The sequence below is a fragment of the Apostichopus japonicus genome, chromosome 6 (genome assembly GCF_037975245.1).
Source record: "Apostichopus japonicus isolate 1M-3 chromosome 6, ASM3797524v1, whole genome shotgun sequence".
In the NCBI taxonomy this organism is placed as follows: Eukaryota; Metazoa; Echinodermata; class Holothuroidea; order Aspidochirotida; family Stichopodidae; genus Apostichopus; species Apostichopus japonicus.
The window spans coordinates 16,454,926-16,474,960 of record NC_092566.1 but is presented as its reverse complement, the minus strand read 5'-3'; the positions used below and the strand labels follow the sequence as shown (position 1 = coordinate 16,474,960).

The 20,035-nt window shown below is 36.0% G+C and overlaps 1 protein-coding gene and 1 long non-coding RNA gene across 2 annotated transcripts in view; one reads left to right on the top strand and one right to left on the bottom strand.

Moving 5' to 3' along the window:
* Nucleotides 1-20,035, bottom strand: part of LOC139969120 (uncharacterized) — a 41,096-nt gene that overhangs the window by 15,107 nt on the left and 5,954 nt on the right. Inside the window, exons 2-8 of the mRNA XM_071973925.1 lie at nucleotides 16,763-17,110; nucleotides 16,219-16,338; nucleotides 15,160-15,504; nucleotides 9,291-9,410; nucleotides 7,137-7,481; nucleotides 4,583-4,702; nucleotides 1,414-1,758 (exon numbers count right to left, since the gene is read on the bottom strand). Of these exons, the coding sequence (XP_071830026.1) occupies nucleotides 1,414-1,758; nucleotides 4,583-4,702; nucleotides 7,137-7,481; nucleotides 9,291-9,410; nucleotides 15,160-15,504; nucleotides 16,219-16,338; nucleotides 16,763-17,110 (1,743 nt within the window). The remainder of the gene's footprint in view (nucleotides 1-1,413; nucleotides 1,759-4,582; nucleotides 4,703-7,136; nucleotides 7,482-9,290; nucleotides 9,411-15,159; nucleotides 15,505-16,218; nucleotides 16,339-16,762; nucleotides 17,111-20,035) is intronic.
* On the top strand, nucleotides 10,958-14,868 carry LOC139969122 (uncharacterized). Its single transcript, XR_011793653.1, has 3 exons — nucleotides 10,958-11,320; nucleotides 12,411-12,526; nucleotides 13,180-14,868. It is a non-coding gene; the product is annotated as an uncharacterized lncRNA (long non-coding RNA).

Genomic DNA, 20,035 nt, shown 5'->3' with positions numbered 1-20,035 from the left:
ATTTTCTATTGTGTACTTTGCAAAGAGGGCAATTATGTAGGTGAAACAGGCTCCCGATTCCGCTTACGTTTTAATAATCACAAAATATCTATTCGTGATAATTTTGCAGGATTCCCAGTTTCCGAACATTTCAATCTTCATAGTCATTCTCTAAAAAACCTGAAATGTATTTTAATTGCCTCGGACTTCAAATCAACTACTGAACGTAAACGTAAAGTAATCGATTGGATCTTTCGTATTAAGTCTCACATCACCGGCCTCAACAAAGACTTGGGACCCCTTAACAACTTTCAGTTCTACAAGCATATGTAATCCGTTCTTTGCTCCTTAATCCGCTTCCTGTATAGTCATGGTTTATTTGGTTTTAATTCCATCATTGCAACTTACACTTATCTAGCGTCATACTTTCATTGTGTCACATTTTGTACTTATCATTCGACTGCCAAGTATTGCTGACGAAGGTCCAAGGGGGACCGAAAATTCCAATATATTTTCTAAAACTTACTCCTTATTTGTCAATTATGAGTCATATCTTATTTCTCTGGTTTTCTCTAATAATATATATATATATATATATATATATATATATATATATATATATATATGTATATATATATATATATATTATGTAAACGCGTGTGACAATAAAGACTAAATTTAATGGGGTACGTCGGTAATCCAATTTATTTAAGCATTTCCTGTATTCTGCTCAGTGTAACCTGAATTATCACTATGAAATATTCAGATTAGTTTAAAAATGCACACAAAGTGCGTGAGTAACCAAATATTGAAACGGTCAAATGTCATATTCGCTTGTTCCACGAAAACCGCTGAAACCATTATAATGGTTAAAATTATCCGATGTGGAGGTGGCAAAAAGTAATACGATATTACTGCACATTTCTTTTTAAGACGAGAAGCTGACCGAACTACGTGATCACATGAACATTGCACGTACACTATGTATTGGCTGAAAGACAAACTGTAGTTTCAACTGCAAAGAGTTATACTTATAGACGTAATTCAAATTCAAATTTTGCATGTCACAAGCTTGATATTAAACTATGGTTTTGACCATGGCGATTGACCAACTTGATATTGTATCATTCTGTGTAGCAATAACATCGCGATAATCGCGATGTAGTAATAGTTTCATATGTTGTAATGTATGTGCAGCAAAGTGGATCCTTATTATTCGGTGTCATGTTTGGGTCTGGTTGTGTGTACGTATGCATGCCTAAGTATTGCAAATGTTATCAATATAACTTAATAAGCAACATCTAGGACTTAAGATATCGAGTATAAGGTACATGGTAAAGATGTCAAAACATTCGCCATGTATATTCCTTTCCTCTTCTTGTTTTGCCTCTCTGGAGAAAATAAAAAAGCACACTAAAGCACGATGTATCTTACCATCTAACGTCATGTTAACTGGTTCCACGAAACCGCTGAAACCACCATAACTGTTAAAGTTATCCAATGTGAAAGTCAGCCACATTACATTTTCCTCTGATAAAACACGTATTTCATTATTCAATGTCCCTTGATTGTACAGCAGAATATTTCTTTCGTTTTTCACATTCCCATTGCCAACTCTAAGGTAGTATCCGTATCCAGTGTTGAAATACTCAATGGTGAGAAGCAGATGCAGACCATCGGGTGCGATATAAACCTCCTCTTGATGAAGGTTGCATGGATATGTCCTCGTATCATCATTGTGCGATGTAACGTTATGACGTGCTGTAACATTGTAAACATCTGGAAAGAAATATAAGGATCCTCAGTTTTCAAATTCAGTTTCTTTCAGCTGCTCAAATAATTATGTTGATTTTACCAACACGGTGCAGTCTTACAATCACTCATGCCTCAACGAAGAGTTGTAGTGCCTCTTGCTATACTTTTACGTTTCCTTATCATCGCAAGAAATAAACACAAAAGAACGGAATTAAACACAAGACAAAACAACATATTTCGTTATAAACTGTATATATTATTGTTATTTTGTACATAACTAACCTGAGAGGATGGAACCTGTCGTATCAAAACCGTTAGCACAGTTATCAAGACTGTCGCAAACAGACCTCTGCGATATACATGCTCCATTTTTACAGCTGAAATCGTTTTCACAATCGAGTTCTGATGGCAAATAATACGATATTACTGCACATTCCCTTTTAAGACGAGAAGAAGACCAAACTACGTGATCACATGAACATTGCACGTACACTATGTATTGGCTGAAAGACAAACTGTAGTTTCAACTGCAAAGAGTTATACTTATAGACGTAATTCAAATTCAAATTTTGCAAGTCACAATTGCTTGTTGTTAAGCCATGGTTTGGACCAGGCGATTCACCAACTTTACATTGTACCCTATGTGCAGCAATAACATCGGGATAATTGCGATATTATAATAGTTTCATATGTTGTAATGTATGTGCAGCAAAGTGGATGCTTATTATTCGGTGTCATGTTTGGGTCTGGTTTCATGTACGTATGCATGCCTAAGTATTGCAAATGTTATTAATGTAACTTAATAAGCGACAACTAGGACTTTATACATCGAGTATAAGGTACATGGTAACAATGTCCGAACATTCGCCATGTATATTCCTTTCCTCTTTTTGTTTTGCCTCTCTGGAGAAAATACAAAAGAACACGAAAGCATGATTTATCTTACCATCTAACGTCATGTTAACTGGTTCCACGAAACCGCTGAAACCACCATAGCTGTTATAGATATCCGATGTGAAGGCCAACCACATAACGTTTTCCTCTGATAAAACACGTATTTCATTATAAAATGGCCTCGATCGTACAGAAGAATATTTCTTTCGTTTGTTACATTGCCATTTCCAACTCTAAGGTAGTCTCCGTTGTAAGTGTTGAAATACTCTATGGTGAGAAGCAGATGCAGACCAGCGGGTGCGATGTAAACCTCCTCTTGATGAAGGTTGCATGGATATGATCCAGTATCATCATTGTGCGATGTTACGTTATGACGTGCTGTAACATTGTAAACATCTGGAAAGAAATATGAGTATCCTATCTTGTGTTACTTATTACAAAAGGTTTTACTAAGTAACATAAAGTGTTACAGATGACATTATATGTTACTTACAACATATTGGGATACTTATGACATTATGTGTTACTTATAACAAAAGGTGTATCTATATGACATAGTGTGTTACTTATAACAAAACGTGTTACTTACAAAATATTTTGTTAATTATGACACAATGTGTTAGTGATAACAAAAGGTGTTACTATATGACATATTGTGTTACTGATGACATAATATGCTACTAATAATATACAAAAATGAAAAAAAATAATGTGTTACTAATGACATAATATGTTACTTACAACCTATTGTCTTACTCATGGCATAATATACTACTTGTAATAAAATGTTTGTTTATAACATAATGTGTCACTCATTACAAAATATATTACTTATAACATATTTGGTATCTATGAACGAATGTGTTAATATAAAACTTTTATCGATTCAGTTGTATATAATGTATATACAATATAATGTTTACATGTCATTTTCGACAATCCATTGTGCGGGATTGTGATATATCATTAGTAGCCGAACTAATTGGAAAATGTCGAGTTCATTTAAGCTCTGGCCAAGAAGCCTAATCTTATCACCATCCACAACGACTAGATGAGAAATAATGAGTGATGGAAAACTATTCAAACATCTTCAATATTTTTTTAATAGGGCAGATCATGTTCTTAAATAGGAAGATCTTTCTGTACATTTAATTTCAATGTTGTATTTTGAAACGAAAGTTGCATATGTCTCAAATCCAGGTGTCTGGGGATCTTTGTGTTTTCCTCCTCAAACACCTCCTGGAAATTGGGACATTTTATACATCAAACGGTGCATTCTAGCGTATATTTAGTCTATAAAAAAATATGTTAATTATAAAGTCAAAAGTCAAGCAAGATACATATATTTACTTTAGGAGACCTGAAAGAGGGGATAACTTCACTGGGACCACACAGTGGGCTGGAGCCACGCCCAGTGTAGAATGTTGAAAAGGGATGTGCTTAACTAACGAGGAAGGTAGATTAACTGACCTGGCAGCACGTATATTAGACAAAAAATACACACGAGGTTATGAAAGATCCAAAGACTAAATTCATAGTTGTATGTTCACTTTCGTATACAATTCGCAACGTTTCTGTTACAGCATTCAAAAATCAAAACTACAGTATGAAATGTTTTCTGAAGGCAGTGAGGACGGTAATGAAGAATTTAGCATGAGTAGACTCCTGCCGGATGTGTGAACTGATTAATTTACTTTGGTTTTGGCTTTGATCACATAATTTTTATGTGCTGTCATGTTGGACGAATATAACGGTAATAGTAATTACCGATTTCGCTATCCGCGTTAGACAGTGCCGACTTTACAATCCGTGGTACCACTTACAATTTTGCAAGGTCATTAAGAGTAACTTCATAGTTTTCCCTGTCGGGAAAGAAAACAAACGAACAATATGTACGACTCTGCGACATATTATGCTATGGCATAGTGCTCTATAGGCCTATATAGTGACTCACCTGAGAGGGTAACACCTGCATTATCAAACCCATTTGCACAGTTTTGTACATAATCACAAACAGATCTCTGTGATATACACGCACCGTTTTGGCAGTCAAAATCGTATCCACAATCGAGCTCTAATAGGAAATATTGATAACATATTCATCAATTAAAAAAATAAAATAAAGATAAAGATAAAGATTTAATTAAAGTTCTAAATTGTTTAATCGAATCTTCGAAATTGTATAACAACGGGCCGCGTATTTTTTTTCCTAGGAGGGTTAGGGGCAATTATCATATATATATATAGGCGTATCCAAACCCTCGCGCATGCGTGTTTCTTATTGACATGCGTTACTCATCGATCACTGTAATACACGTGTGGGGGCCCGGGTGTTCGTGGGCACTATGAACGCTGTACAAAGCAATATATCTCCGCTGTACAGTTTAACACGTAATGCAGTTTGCTTTTTGGCCAAGGATTATCAAGTGAGAATTGAAGAAAATAAGTGATGGGACGCGGGCTAAAGAAATACAAATTAAAGCGCGAACAATCGTCACTTCAATTATTAATTTTCTGGAGGTAATATGGCTAATGTAGGGGACTTATAGTGTGCGTATCGTTGTAACTTCTATTAAGAAGTCAAAACTCTTTATTTCAAGTTTCAAAATAAGACATACATGTCATTTTCATGTAACTGTCCAGGATAGATAGTCCCATTTTTAACCCTTTGTACAAATCCTGTGAATGTTGTCTAAAAATGTAATGAAATACATGTAATGTAGGCTAGCAGATTAACATTAACCACACCATTAAATTAATGTCCGTCGCGCACATTGATGACGACAGATGAAAACCGTACATTGTCTAAAATCTGGGTGAGAGGATTACTATATGCAATTATATCGAGTAACTTTACCTCTAATCTAGGGCAAGATTCCAGATGAAGATTGGCGCAAGGATTGTCAGTCGAACAGATCTCCATTGTTGCACGAACGCATATACGTATACATGTACAAAACGTGAATTGCGTCGCACACACTGTATGTATACTACTACTAGCCATAAACTTTTTACGAGTAACACGCAAGCGCGAGGGTCTGGATACGCCTATATATGATAATTGCCCCTAACCCTCCTAGGAAAAAAAAATTACGCCAACGGGCAATGGTCCGATATTAAAAATCGGAGAGTTAAAATATTGGTATCAAAGATACTTTTTACTTCAAGTTCTGTTGTTATTGTTGTCCTTAACGGTATCCGAAAGTTTCTAAAATCCCATTGGAATTTGATGCAACAATAGTATCAAAGTTCCGATCTTTAACAACTCTGCTGATATGAATTTCTCATATTTGTTAAAACGGTTGTGGCATTAAACAGTTTTATAAAGGTCAGCGTGGCCACCAACCATCGAGAAATATGTTAACCGTAACAGTTGTGAATAATACTTCCAAGTAACAGTTACCAGAATAAACAACAAATATGTCTCCCAGCACATGAAACAGACAAGAATGTTATTTTAACATGGACACAGTAACTGCAGTACGAAGGGAAGAATCACTATTTTTCGCCTTCAATGTGAATAGGTAATTCGTAGGTGAATACCCCCGTCCCCTCTTCTTTCAACGCATTAAATCACACCGCTTCGGAGGGGGGGGGGGGGCTGGTGCAATTGTGTTATAGTTTGCACACGATTTCAAAATGTTTCGAGTAAATTCTATTGCCCATTACGTAGACGGATCTTGGATTTTCACTTTACTTCCATTTATATTTTGTCAGCAAAAATGGAAAGAAAACACGAGATAATTGAGCATCACGGTTAGTCGAAAAATCACCATAGTCGGCCGATTCATACAGAGATTACAGTAGCTACTGTAAAAGTTTTGTACCACAGTAAAAAAACTGGATCGTGCTGATAAATATGATAAATCGGTAGCATGTGCTCTTAGGTTTACAGTAAGAACTGAGGATATGTATAATCCAATCAGATGCATTACACTGGATTTGTTGGAGTTACACATATCCTCAGTTCTTACTGTAACCCTAATAGCTGATGCTTCCGATTTATAGAACGAACCAGTTTACACTTTGGTACAAACCTTTAACATTTACAGTAGTTACTGTGTTCTTTCTGAATATCCTGTGTCATAGTTGATATTTAATGAAATGTAATTCTCGCTCCAAGATGAGGAGACGTGACCGTAATAACGATATGTCAGGGATTATGATAATATGGTAGTTATCATGAACCGATATGGTTGTTTCAATTAAATGTGTGAATTTATGTATATTCGACGGGAAATATGAGGAGCTGAGCTGAGAGGAGCTGTTTATCTTGTTTGGTTACCATCTATCGCTGGTTATGCTATTGCTAGAGGAGTTTCGAGCCGGAAGACTGGGATTGGGTCTAACCGGCTGGAATCATTGAAAGACCATGTGCCAAGAAACGAGAACTTATATAAGATATTAGGAGTCGGTGTTACGGCTCTGAAGAAATAATTTGTAATAATTGCATGGTATGATGAGAAGGTAAGAATGAAGTAAGAACACGAAAGCATAATTTATCTTACCATCTAACGTCATGTTAACTGGTTCCACGAAACCGCTGAAACCACCATAATTGTAATAGTTATCCGATGTGAAGGTCAACCACATAACGTTTTCCTCTGATAAAACACGTGTTTCATTATTAAATTGCCCTTGATCGTACAGAAGAATATTTCTTTCGTTTGTTACATTGCCATTTCCAACTCTAAGGTAGTCTCCGTAGTAAGTGTTCAAATACTCAATGGTGAGAAGCAGGTGCAGACCATCGGGTGCGATGTAAACCTCCTCTTGATGAAGGTTGCATGAATATGATCCAGTATCATAATTGTGAGATGTTACGCTATGACGTGCTGTAACATTGTAAACATCTGGGGAGAAATATAAGGATCCTCAGTTTTCACATTCATTTTCCTTCAGTTGCTTTAATTTTTACTGTTGATTTTACTATACGGTTCAGTCTTAAAATCCCACATGCTTCAAATCAAAACATTATAAACTGTACTGCCTACTTTATCTAATTACTGATGCTACCATGCGTTACTTTTGTTATAATGCGTTTCTTATGACATAATGTATACTGATGACATAATATGTTACTTACAATTTATCGTGTTACTAATGACATACTGTGTTCCTAATGACAAAAGGCGTTACTATATGACATAATGTGTTATTGATGACATAATATGTTACTTAAAACATAGTGTGTTACTTACGACATGTGATACTAATAACGAAAGGTGTTACAATATGTAATATGTGTTACTGATGACAAAATATGTTACTTACAACATATTGTGTTACTTGTGACACAATGTGTTATTGATTACAAAAGGTGTTACTGATGACATCATATGTTACCTACAACATATTGTGGTACTGAAGACATAATATGCTACTTATAATAAAAAATAAAAAAATTATATGACATAATGTGTTTATCATGTCATAATATGTTACTTACAACATATTGTGTTACTAATGACATAATATGCTACTTATAATAAATTGTTCTTTTTATAACATGTGTACTCATTACAAAATATAGTAATTATAACGTAATTGGTATCTATAAACTAATGTGTTAATATAAAACTTTTATCGATTCAGTTGTATATAATGTATATACAATATAATGTTCACATGTCATTGTCAACAATCCTATGTGCGGAATTGGTAAATATCATTAGCTGCCGAACTAAACGAAAAATGTCTAGTTCATTCAAGCTTTGGCCATGTAGCCCAAATCGTATCAACATCCACAACGACTAGATGAAGAATAACCATTGATGGGAATTATTCAAACAAATTCAATATTTGTTTAATATGGCAGATCATGTTCTTAAATAGGAAGATCTTTCTGTACATTTAATTTCTATGTTGCATTTTGAAATGAACATTGAATATGTCTCAACTTCAAGAAGGTGGTGATCTATGTATTTTCCTCCCAAACCCCTCCTGTTATTTGGGACATTGGAAGCAACAAGCGGTGCATTCTAGCGTATATTTAGACTATAAAATAGGTCTATTAGATGTCAAAAGTCAAGCAAGATACATATATTTACTTTAGGAGACCTGAAAGAGGGGATAACTCCAATGGGACCACACAGTGGGCTGAAGCCACGCCCAGTGTAAAATGTTGAAAAAGGTATAAGCTAAACTAACGAGGAAGGTAGATTAACTGACCTCGAAGCACGTATATGAGACAGAAAATTACACACGAGGTTATGAAAGATCCAAAGACTACATCCATAGTTGTATGTTCACTTTCGTATACAATTCGCAAGGTTTAATTTACAGCATAGAACAAATCAAAACTGCAGTATGAAATGTTTTCTGAAAGGCAGTGAGGGCGGTAGTGAAGAATTTAGCATGCGTAGACTCCTGCCGGATGTGTGACCTGATTAATTCACTTTGGTTTTTGCTTTGATCACATAATTTTTGTGTGCTGTCGTGTTGGAAAAATCTAACGGTACTAGTAATTACCGGTTTCGCTATTTGCGTTAGACAGTGCCGACTTTACAATCCTTGGTACCACTTACAACTTTGCAAGGTCAGTGAGAGTGACGCCATAGTTTTCCCTATTGGGAAAGTAAAAAAACGAGTACGATGTTCGACTCTGCGACATATTATGCTATATATGTCATATTGCCCTATAGACCCGTATAGTGACTCACCTGAGAGGGTAACACCTGCACTATCAAACCCATTTGCACAGTTTTGTTGATAATCACAAACAGATCTCTGTGATATACACGCACCGTTTTGGCAGTCAAAATCGTATCCACAATCGAGCTCTAATAGAAAATATTGATAACATATTTATAAATTAAAAACTAAAATAGAAATAAACGGCAGAATTTTGATTAAATGGTCTAAATTGTTTAATCAAATCTTCGAAATTGTATACAACGGGCCATGGTACGATATTAAAATCGAAAAGTTAAAAGGTTGGTATCAAATTTCTTTGTACTTAACGTTTTGTTGTTATTCTTGTCCTTAACGGTATCCGAAAGTTTTATTCTAAAATTCCAATTGAGATTGATGCAAAAATTGCACCAAAGTTCCGATTTTTAACAATTCCTCTGATATGAATTTCTCATTTTTGTAAACACGGATATGGCCTTAAACAGTTTTATAAAGGTCAGCCCGGCCACCAACCATTGAAAAATATGTTTACCGTAACAACTGCAAATTATACTTCCAATGTAACAGTTACTAGAATGAACAAGACATATGCCTTCCAGCACATGAAACAGACCATGCAGAACGTTTTTTAACATGGACACAGTACACTCTAAAAACTGTTGGGCAAAACTGGTTGGGCAAACAAAGCATTGCCCAATATGAGTAAATATTAACCAACAACTGAGTAAAAGAAATTACACAACTGATATGGGTAAACTTTGTTGGGCAAAAATTAAGATGTAGTTTATTGTTACTTTCTGTTGGGCAAACAAGCTTGATTTGCCCAATGTTGTGCAAAACCAGCCTTTTTGCGCCATTACTATACTGGTACTCTGCGCGATGTGCATGCATCATGAGTAGATCGTATATAGTGAACGTGTTATAACTTACACAATGGCTGACGAATTTGTTAGCGCAGTACTCAAGAGGTGGGAAATGCCAGAGTTATGTGCTACATTTGAAGGTGAGCGTAATGAAAAACAATCCTCTGCTTGGTGTGTGCATCGAACACTGCGATCTCTACATATCAGTGGTATCGAATGATCGTTCGTTCTCTCGGTGCTACATGTAGGCTATACCAGGCATACGTAAAGGCTACTAATACTAATTGTATTTCCAGCATAGTTGTATTACGTTAGGCTAGCTTGTAGTGAAGCGATTGACAGACGCCACAGGCGCGCCCGCAAGTGTGTAACTAGGCCTAAGTTACTCACATTGTATTAACGTTGCGAACGCCTGTGTAATGCAGATCCTTGTCAACTTACGGTAAGCTATGCGTATGCACCAGGTCTCTCTAGCCTATATCTTGGCTAGACAAGGTTTCATTGTAGCACATTTTCGTTGTAAATCATAAATTGTACTCCCTTTTTTACTTTTAAGTTTCATACGGCAAATGACCACATGAACCCTTATTAGCTTAACGTTAGACCTAGCCTGTCATAACTTAGGCCTAATGTTAGACTTTCACGTACGTTGTTAATGCTAGTAGTAGTACGTACATACAGTAGTATAATAATGGACCCTTCGAAGTTCGAACACTTAAGCACTAAAATACTCCAGAAACGTATCTGTTCACACTTCTTTTAAAATGATACTATCGATGGCAGAAGAAACATTCTCGTTAGAAAAAAAGTCGCTTCATAGGTTTCGTCAAAATGATCCTATTGTATTTGTGCCATGGTGAAATTATGCATTCGTTAGGGGTGTCCGAACTTCGAGGATTTTTTTTTAAAAGTCGCCTAAATTAGGCCTGGCATTTAATGAGTTCTAGGCTATAATAATATTAGTATAGCATAGAACATCAGCGTTAGTAATGTTATAGGCCTATAATGCTGTTTGCATATTTTTCTCTTTCCTACAGGTAGAAACAGGACTTTGAATTATTACAAAAACCAACTGCCAACAAATTATACAACAGAGTGGGATATTTGACAATGGACATTTTGTGCTATACAGGCGATCATCCCAAACTGGCCGAACTTTTTGCATTTAGAGAAGACGTTGGATGCACTGACTGATGGTAAGCCAAATTTATTGTATAGTCATGGCCTGTTTATTCATAGCTAGCTTCATTCAGAGCTTATGCCATGACAATATAGTTTCTCTTTCCAGTATGTCTGTAAGGATGGGTCAATATTTGGATTAACCTTCAAAATATGTTTTTGGTGGTTTGTTACTTTTTAAAAATCTATCAAAATCAACTGATCTGAAAGGACCAAATCAGCTGGTTAATGTCAAATGGTGGCTTCTGAACCTTTCTGCAAACTTTCTCCAAACATTGCACTCAATATGATTAATTGGCTACTATTTTATTTGTAGTCGCGTTCGGGTTTGTGTGTGGTTGAAGTGAGACCCAGCCCTGTTATAATATTAACTCAATGACAGTCACTTGGACATGTATCAGTGTTGTTTGTAGGTTCCACATAGGGTTTGAATAATTCCTGTTGATTTCTCAACAAGTGAAATGTTTTTTGTCAGCAGGAGTAATCACTGAAAACCTCATTATTAGCCTTGTTTACTCATTAATGCTCAATTGAATATAATATTTGGATTAATTCTACTGTCGTTAAGCACAAACTTGAAAATGGCCAATGAGATGGATTCCTTATGTGTATACTTTTCCAATGCTGAGGAAAAGAAATTAGCTTGTTGTGTTGTGTACTCTTCTCAAGATGTTTTAAGAGCAGGAAGATTAAACATGTTAAAACGTCTAGAAGTTGATTTTTCCAAAAATCTTTGGACAATTGTATTCAGATTTTAGTACGACTGTGTCAATGAAAGGTTAGCACATACTATGGGCTTTTTCATTTTTTTTTCCTTCAAAATCTTATAAAATTTGGCTTGAAATTAGTGTGTAGGGTAGGTAATTAAGTCTTCTAATACAAATGTGTAGGTCCCCTATGAGTACACATGCCACATTAACTTTCATGTTGCTGTTATTAATGTGTATGAGCATAAAGTTGTGGAGCACATTTAGGGCGGTGTAGATCCCTTGAATTTTATCCTCAGTCCTTGAAGTTTTATATGGTCAGACTATAGTGTGCCTTATTAATGTTTTTGTCGTTTATACCTGCAAGCATTCTCATTTCTTGCCTTAATCTCTTTTACAGATGAAAAGAAGAACTTAGCTTTCTTTCTGTTGCCATTGCTTTTTCGAGGACGGGCAAAGAAAAGCGGATCTACTACGGTGACTAGTTGCCTTCAAGCATTCATAGACGATCAGCCAGTAAGCAAAATCATTAATTACATATATTTTTTTTGTTATTCTTTTGGTGGTACACCTTTTGGTTCATACCAGCTCAGCTGAAAGTTTGTTTAACCTCATAAACTTGGTGTGTTGTTGTTTATAGTGAGCAGAGGAATGCTACTTATTGTGCTAGTGGTCAAAGGTCATTTGAGGTTAACAAGGGCCAAACACTTAAAACCTTGTAAATATGCTAACTTAAAGAGTGAAAGTTAGATGAATCTCATATGTGATGCATATAGGTTTGCCAACATGAGTACATGAATCCCATTGATTATAGTAGAGGTCAGAGGTCATTAGAAGCCACCAGGGCAATTTTTTTAATTACACTAGTGATGAAATGGGGGAAGGTTCAATAAATTTCATCGTCGGTATGTAAACCCTGGTCATAATAATGAAGTAATCCGGTACTTGATAGTGCAAGGGAAAGGTCATTTGACATTAATGGGGTGGGCGTTAAACTTTGAAAACCTTGTCAAGATAACTATGTTGACTTTCCTGACCTGTTTTTTTCTTTTAATTATACTGGTCAACAGTATCATAGCATTGTTCAGAAGTCTTAAAACTCTGTCTATCCACCTGTTTTTGTTACATTTTATTTGCAACTCGAGGAGTTTATTTTCTTTAATTTGCAGTTGGTGACAAGTGTTAGAGGACTACTGCAAGACGATATCGAAGGATGAGCGACCACAGCCATTCATTCTGTGCTTAGGAGAGAGCAAAGGTTCCCCTCAGCATTTTTTTGTGATAATTGAGAGACATCCAATAATGCAGTCCTCACTCCTAACGGCAGTAGACTATTCGTTTTAAAGTCATTATGTGTTGGACATTAACTTCCAAACTCAATGTAAGGGGGTTTGGGAGTTTTTCCATGCTGAGGTATATGAACTTGGTTTTATCAAAAGTCGTTCACTGAGTGCCTTTGGAGCTTTCGTAGCAAACAGAAGTGTTTAAGGGTCAAAGTGTCTTGCAACAAACTTTTCAAATGGTTTCTCGTATTAACCTGACATGTTTACATTTTAAGGTTGCTTTAGTTTCATATATATTTACATATTAAAGGGAAATAGTAACTGTTTGCCTTGGCAAACTGTACCTACAAAAAATCTGTATTTTTTTTTTTTGGGGGGGGGGGGTGGGGGTAGATTTGTTATTGTATACAGTTGTGAAAGGTTGAGGCAGGGTTGGTATATCAAACAAACATTTAATTTTGTGTGTTTAACAGATCAGGTGCCAGCAGTGTCCCTATGATCACTTATAATTGTGATCTTGAAGCTGCTTTTATTTCTAGTATGTAGAATCAATGTGGGATGTGTAACCATTTGGCTTTTGTTTGAAAAGATGTTTAAATTTTACAGTTCATCAATCATCTAAGCACAATCAAAATGTTAGCAAAATATGCCTTGGCTGCTTGTTAAAGCAATTGCACATACAATGGTGTATCAATATTTTTCGGTTTGTGTGTTCTTGTTTAAAACATAAAATGGTTAGCTTCAATTGACTATATGTTGGAAATTATCAGTGATATTATATTCACTTATTAAGACCAGAGCTGCTTGAAAGAGACCAACATTAAGCTGTACATGATTGTGTGTTGCACCTGTACCTTGTGTAGTTGATGTCAACATACAGGAGGTCTTCTGTGGTCAACACATTTCAAGAACTGAATATAGTAAACAATGGCAAAATATGGATAGCTAATATTTTCAGCTTTAATATTGTTGATATGTGTTTATCCCCATTGTGAGTTTATGAAATTATTGCTTTGGATGGAAGTCACAGATCATTTAACTGGGTAAATAGAAGTCAAGCACTGAATGCTGTGAGAATTCATACTGGAGGAACAATCTGAAGTCGGCTAAGTCCAGAAAAAATAAAAGTATGAAAAACATGTATTACTTGTTTGTTCTTTATCATTCTCTGTTTAAGCTTTATAACCTATTAAATAAACCCAGTTGTATGAAAAATGTTACAATCCAATGCTGGTATTGTTTTAGTTAACCAACCACTATTATTTTTAACTAGCTGTTGGGCAAGAATCATTGGGTAAAGAAAAATCCATTGGTAAAAGGTTTTACACAACCATTGGGCAAATCGCTGACCAACATTGTTGGGTAAAGGCGTTGGGCAAAGGTGTTGGGCAAAGGTGTTGGGTATTTATTTAACCGTTTGCTGGGCAAAATCATTAACCAACTTAGTTGGGCACTTTTTTGCCCAATATCAACCAGGAGGCATACGGACCCAACGGTTGTGTAAATAATTGCCCAGGTTGGGCAATAATTTGCCCAACAATTTTAAGAGTGTAACTGCAGTACGAAGGGAAGAATCACTTTTTCGCCTTCAATATTAATAGGGAAGTCGTATGTGAATGTCCCACCCCTCCCCTTTCAACGCATTGGATCACATCGGTGCGGGGAGGGGGATGGTGGTGCAATTGAACAATAGTTTGGATACGATTTCAAAAATGGATGGAATCATTGAAACACCATGTGCCAAGAAACATGAACTTATATAAGATATTAGGAGTCGTTGTTACGGTTCTGAAGAAATAACTTGTATATATTGCATGGTATTATGGAAAAAGTAAGGAAAGAACACGGAAGCATGATTTATCTTACCATCTAACGTCATGTTAACTGGTTCCACGAAACCGCTGAAACCACCAAAACTGTCATAGATATCCGATGTGAAGGTCAACCACATAACGTTTTCCTCTGATAAAACACGTGTTTCATTATTAAATTGCCCTTGATCGTACAGTAGAATATTTCTTTCGTTTGTTACATTGCCATTTCCAACTCTAAGGTAGTCTCCGTAGTCAGTGCTGAAATGCTCAATGGTGAGAAGCAGATGCAGACCATCGGGTGCGATGTAAACCTCCTCTTGATGAAGGTTGCATGGATATGATCCAGTATCATAATTGTGCGATGTAACGTTATGACGTGCTGTAACATTGTAAACATCTACAACGAAATGCGTATCCTCTGTTTTACTTTTATCAAACCGAATAAAAATGCCAGTCATAGCTTCAATAAAAGGGGCATTAACCGCTTTTTAACACTATTCGTACAACTTATGCGAAATGAATGCTTAAGAACAATGGCAAAATGACTTATTAATATGTTTAACTTGGTTTTCCATATCAAAGTTCCTCACAAAAATGGGTAACACAACTTAAATTATAAAAAGAACACACTAGCATTGTTTTTACGATATTGCAATGCGGCAGACATTAAATACAAAAAATATTTTCCCAGGAATGTACTCTTTCAAATTTTTGTGAGGGTTATTTTGAAACAAGGAAAATAAATTGAGGCATGAAATCGTTAGGGGTTACTTAATTTTACACTCAGAACTATATAAGATTCCTGTAAACCAAAAATGAATTCTATCTTGATATATATTGATCGAATGGCGCTCTAGCATTTTCAATTTCAGTCACTCTGATACACAGCATTGTACGTAGAATGGTGAGAAAAGGATTGTAACGAGGTGTAATATAGTGGGGCATAATGCACTGTCTTCATATGGGGGCGATGTACATAAGTGTAGGCACTACGGAGAGAGAATTTCTTCACGTTTCCACTCTATATTCCACATGATATTTATTATCATTTAAGATTTAAACATGAAAACTGCATAAACACAAATAGCAGAAAAAAGTGGCACAACTATACCTGAAATCACCATAGGTTCCCAATCTGTGTTATTTTTACACCTTGAGCTTGTGTCACATATGGAAGCAGTCGGTAAACACGCTCCGTTTTGACAGTTGAACTCGTTTCCACAATCGAAATCTGAAGTTAACAAATAAAAAATGAAGGAAGCCGAACAAATTGTGTTAAAAGTTAATGTAATCCTAGCAACTATGTGTAAAAAGACATTGAATACATCTGCACACGACCAATAGTTTATCTTCTCAAGACTGGGCTGCGGACGACATTGAAATTTTACTTTAAAAAATTAAACTGCAATCTACCCCGGGATTGTACATTTCGTACGAAATCAATGACAGGGAATTTCTACATGCGCATGAACAGAATTGGGCTATACACACAAACTCACCAAAGTGTACATTTCATGTATACCTCGTCGGTCAGTTGAGTGAAATGATGAGAATGAGAATGAGAATGAGAACGAGAACGAGAACGAGGTGGAAAAGGAGAAGGAGAAGGAGAAGGAGCAGAAGGAGGAGGAGAAAACACTATGAAACGATCTTACCGTTGGGTGTTATATTTACAGGTTGAACAATACCCCTAAAACCGTCACTGGTTATACTGTAATCCGATGTAAACCTCAACCAAATTGTGTTTCCCTGTGATAGAAATCGTAGTTCGTCGATATACGGTCCTCCTGAAACAGTCATTGCAGTGCTGCCGCCTATGATGTTTCCGTTTCCAATTGCCAAAAAGTCATAAGAACTTTCGGTCTTGATGTAAGTTATGTTTAGTAGAAGGTGGAGTCCTTCTGGGCCTATGAAGACCGTGTCTTCAACAAGGTTGTTCTGATAACCTCCATTCCCAAAGTTCTGAGACTTGAAGTTGTAAGGAGTACTAACATATACAGAACCTGAACAAATGGACAAATGACCGAAATAATATTATTCACACAAATATTTACTTCTGCTAGCACATCTTTTTACTTTAGTTTGATGTGATGCATCGCAATCGCGGTCAAAAAAGTAATGCAGGGGACAACACGTGTATGCAAGTCATTATCACTTGCAAATTTTTCAGAAAATATGTGAGCATTTTAACATGAACATTATTTGTTATGCTTTTCGGCTGTGATTTACTGGTTCGAATCGCTCCTAAAAACAATCTTTTTGCTAATCAGTGTATACTACAGCTGCCGACAAAGAGCGATTGGGAGCGAGCAGGTAGAAGGGACCTTTTTGCTTACAGTAGAAAGATTACGTGTGGTCAGCCATTCAATTCCATAATTTTTGTCGTATTTTAAACGAAGCTTGATGAAAGCCCCTCGGTCTATACTGCGACCTTGCTTCTAACAATTAAACCACACATATTGATCATGCATTATTCATCTTCGAACATTCAAAGCTAGTATCAAACAAGTTAATACACACTATAGTAACGACAAAATAGTTACAATCTAGTGTGAGTATGTTCAATAGCAAATAGCAGTTGAGTACTAATCGAGTACAGAGTTCACCGAAAAATGTAGACAACATTTTCATTTAGTCGAATACTCACCACCTGACTGCAAAATCCGAAACTTATTACAATAAATCAAATATGAATACTTACATGAGTAATTCAATTATTATTTTCAGCATAGTCATAAGTCATAACAGTGCTTCCATTCACATTACATTCAACATATCAAATGTTGACATTACAAACATCATTTTTAAAAACAATGTTGGATGTTTTATCGTTGCGAGTTTTGCCTTAAATGTTAATAGGTGCGGTTTGCCACTTGATTTCCATTCGCTAATACCATGTTGATCAGAAAATCAACATATCCATAATAGTACCCGTAACGTCTGTTCAAGAGAGCGTTCTATATAAATTTTTTCTTTTTTTTTCTTTTTGTAAATTAATAAACATTTGTACATGTTTAACTTTTTTTTCTACTATAACAATTTGTTTCATGTCATATGTCATATATAAAACACATAGTGTCTAATATCAAGTGTGTACTTAATAAGTTCCGTCATTGAAAATCATATGCATGCCGGCACTAACCCGCTTTTTCCTTTCTGATTGCAATGAAAAATAAGACAAGACAGGTTAAGTCCGCAAAAACTGCATATCCCACCGAAAACACAAAATGTCACATGGATGCACAGTTATCTTTGAGCTAGTTTTACAGACTGCGGTGGAATGCATACTGCCAATGGTTTACGCTGCAAAATAAGATCACACATTGCCATATTTACATTACTAAAAGCTAACATTGTCTGGATATGACAGTATGAGTAGAATAATTCGTCCCCGTTTTCGCGTAGTGGCGAATGTGCACTTTTGGCGAAATTGAGTTACATAATGTTCTTACCTATTTCGAGGGTGAAGAATCGGTTCAGCCGGGTTATAAGTTTTAAAACTGTCTATTTTTTTTTTTCGTTTTTTCTGACTCATTACTGACGCATGTCCACCTAGGGCCCACTCTCGTTTTTACAAACTGGCGAATACTTTAGTCATCAATAAAACCACCCAGTAACACAATTTGTCTAAGGTCCATACATCTAACTGCCATTTGAAAACACCAAGGATTATGGGAACTTGGTAATATATTTATTATTTCCACCTTTAATTGCTTAATGCAGCATTTCATACACTATAGCATAACTCGTGAAAACAGAATGGCCATTGGGTCAACAATAATATACTTGAATAGTAGCCTAGTGTTATGATTGCAGTACATTCGATTCTTGTATATGTTGCGCGAGTAGCTAGTGACAGTAGACAGGAGTAACGCTATTTATCTCTACTGAGTCGGTGTAAAAGTGTCGGTACATTTAATTAGAGCTGTGTGTAAATGAAGAAACAGGTGGTGTAAGTCACTGACGGACATTGATGACAATGGGTGTAACTCGTATAAAAATGATGAATAAATCACTCACATTTTAATTGTGACCGCGAAGACTACAATACCTAGACCAAGGTTAAGTAATTTAAGCCATTCTTGGAGTTAGCCTATCCATACCTAAGGATTGAAGGGAAGGAATCCCAAACCATCACAATGAACGTTTATCACCAAGATCCTTGTGATGAACTTTTCCCTAAAATATATAAGTCCATGATCTTGCACGGTACAGGCGTAAAGTTCAAAAGGTTTTCAAAAGTTGTGGCATGTAGCTATTTTTGGCCAATGTGTAATGTCATTGTGCCACTTGGGATGATACGGAGGGGGGGGGGGGCGATGTAATGTAATATATTGGTTTCCTGTCTCCTTTTCAATGTGAATGTAAACATTTTAATAAACAAATACCAGTATTATGACAAATTAAAACATGCAAACGCCAGCTCATTTCCACTTAAGACTTCCTCCGATCTTCAATTTGATATGTAAAGAAACGTTAAAAGTGTAACTTCTCCCTAAAGAAGTACGGTGTCTCTTAGCTTTTGGCGGCTTTGCTCATCACGAGCATTACTCTAGCCGAACTTAAAACTACCTTTTCCTGGCTTAGTAATACCTAGTGACATATTTGAAGGTCACATACTTTTACATGAAACTTTGGAAGGTACTAGCAAAGTTTGTACTTAAGTAGCTACTTTGCTAAAAAGACGAGGGGTGGGGGGGGGGTGTTTAGACCGAATTACTAGAACATTTGTATAACAACCTTCAGATTTGACAGAACCTTGGATGTTTTCTTCCACAGGCTAAGAAGTTCAGGATCATAGGGGAAGTTATACCAGACCTTTTGGAAAAATAAACCAAGTCAGAATTTGGACATACAAATGAACATCACCAAATTGATACACCCTCAGCCCTGGTTTCCATACATTGGGATTGTTAACCCATAAAGTT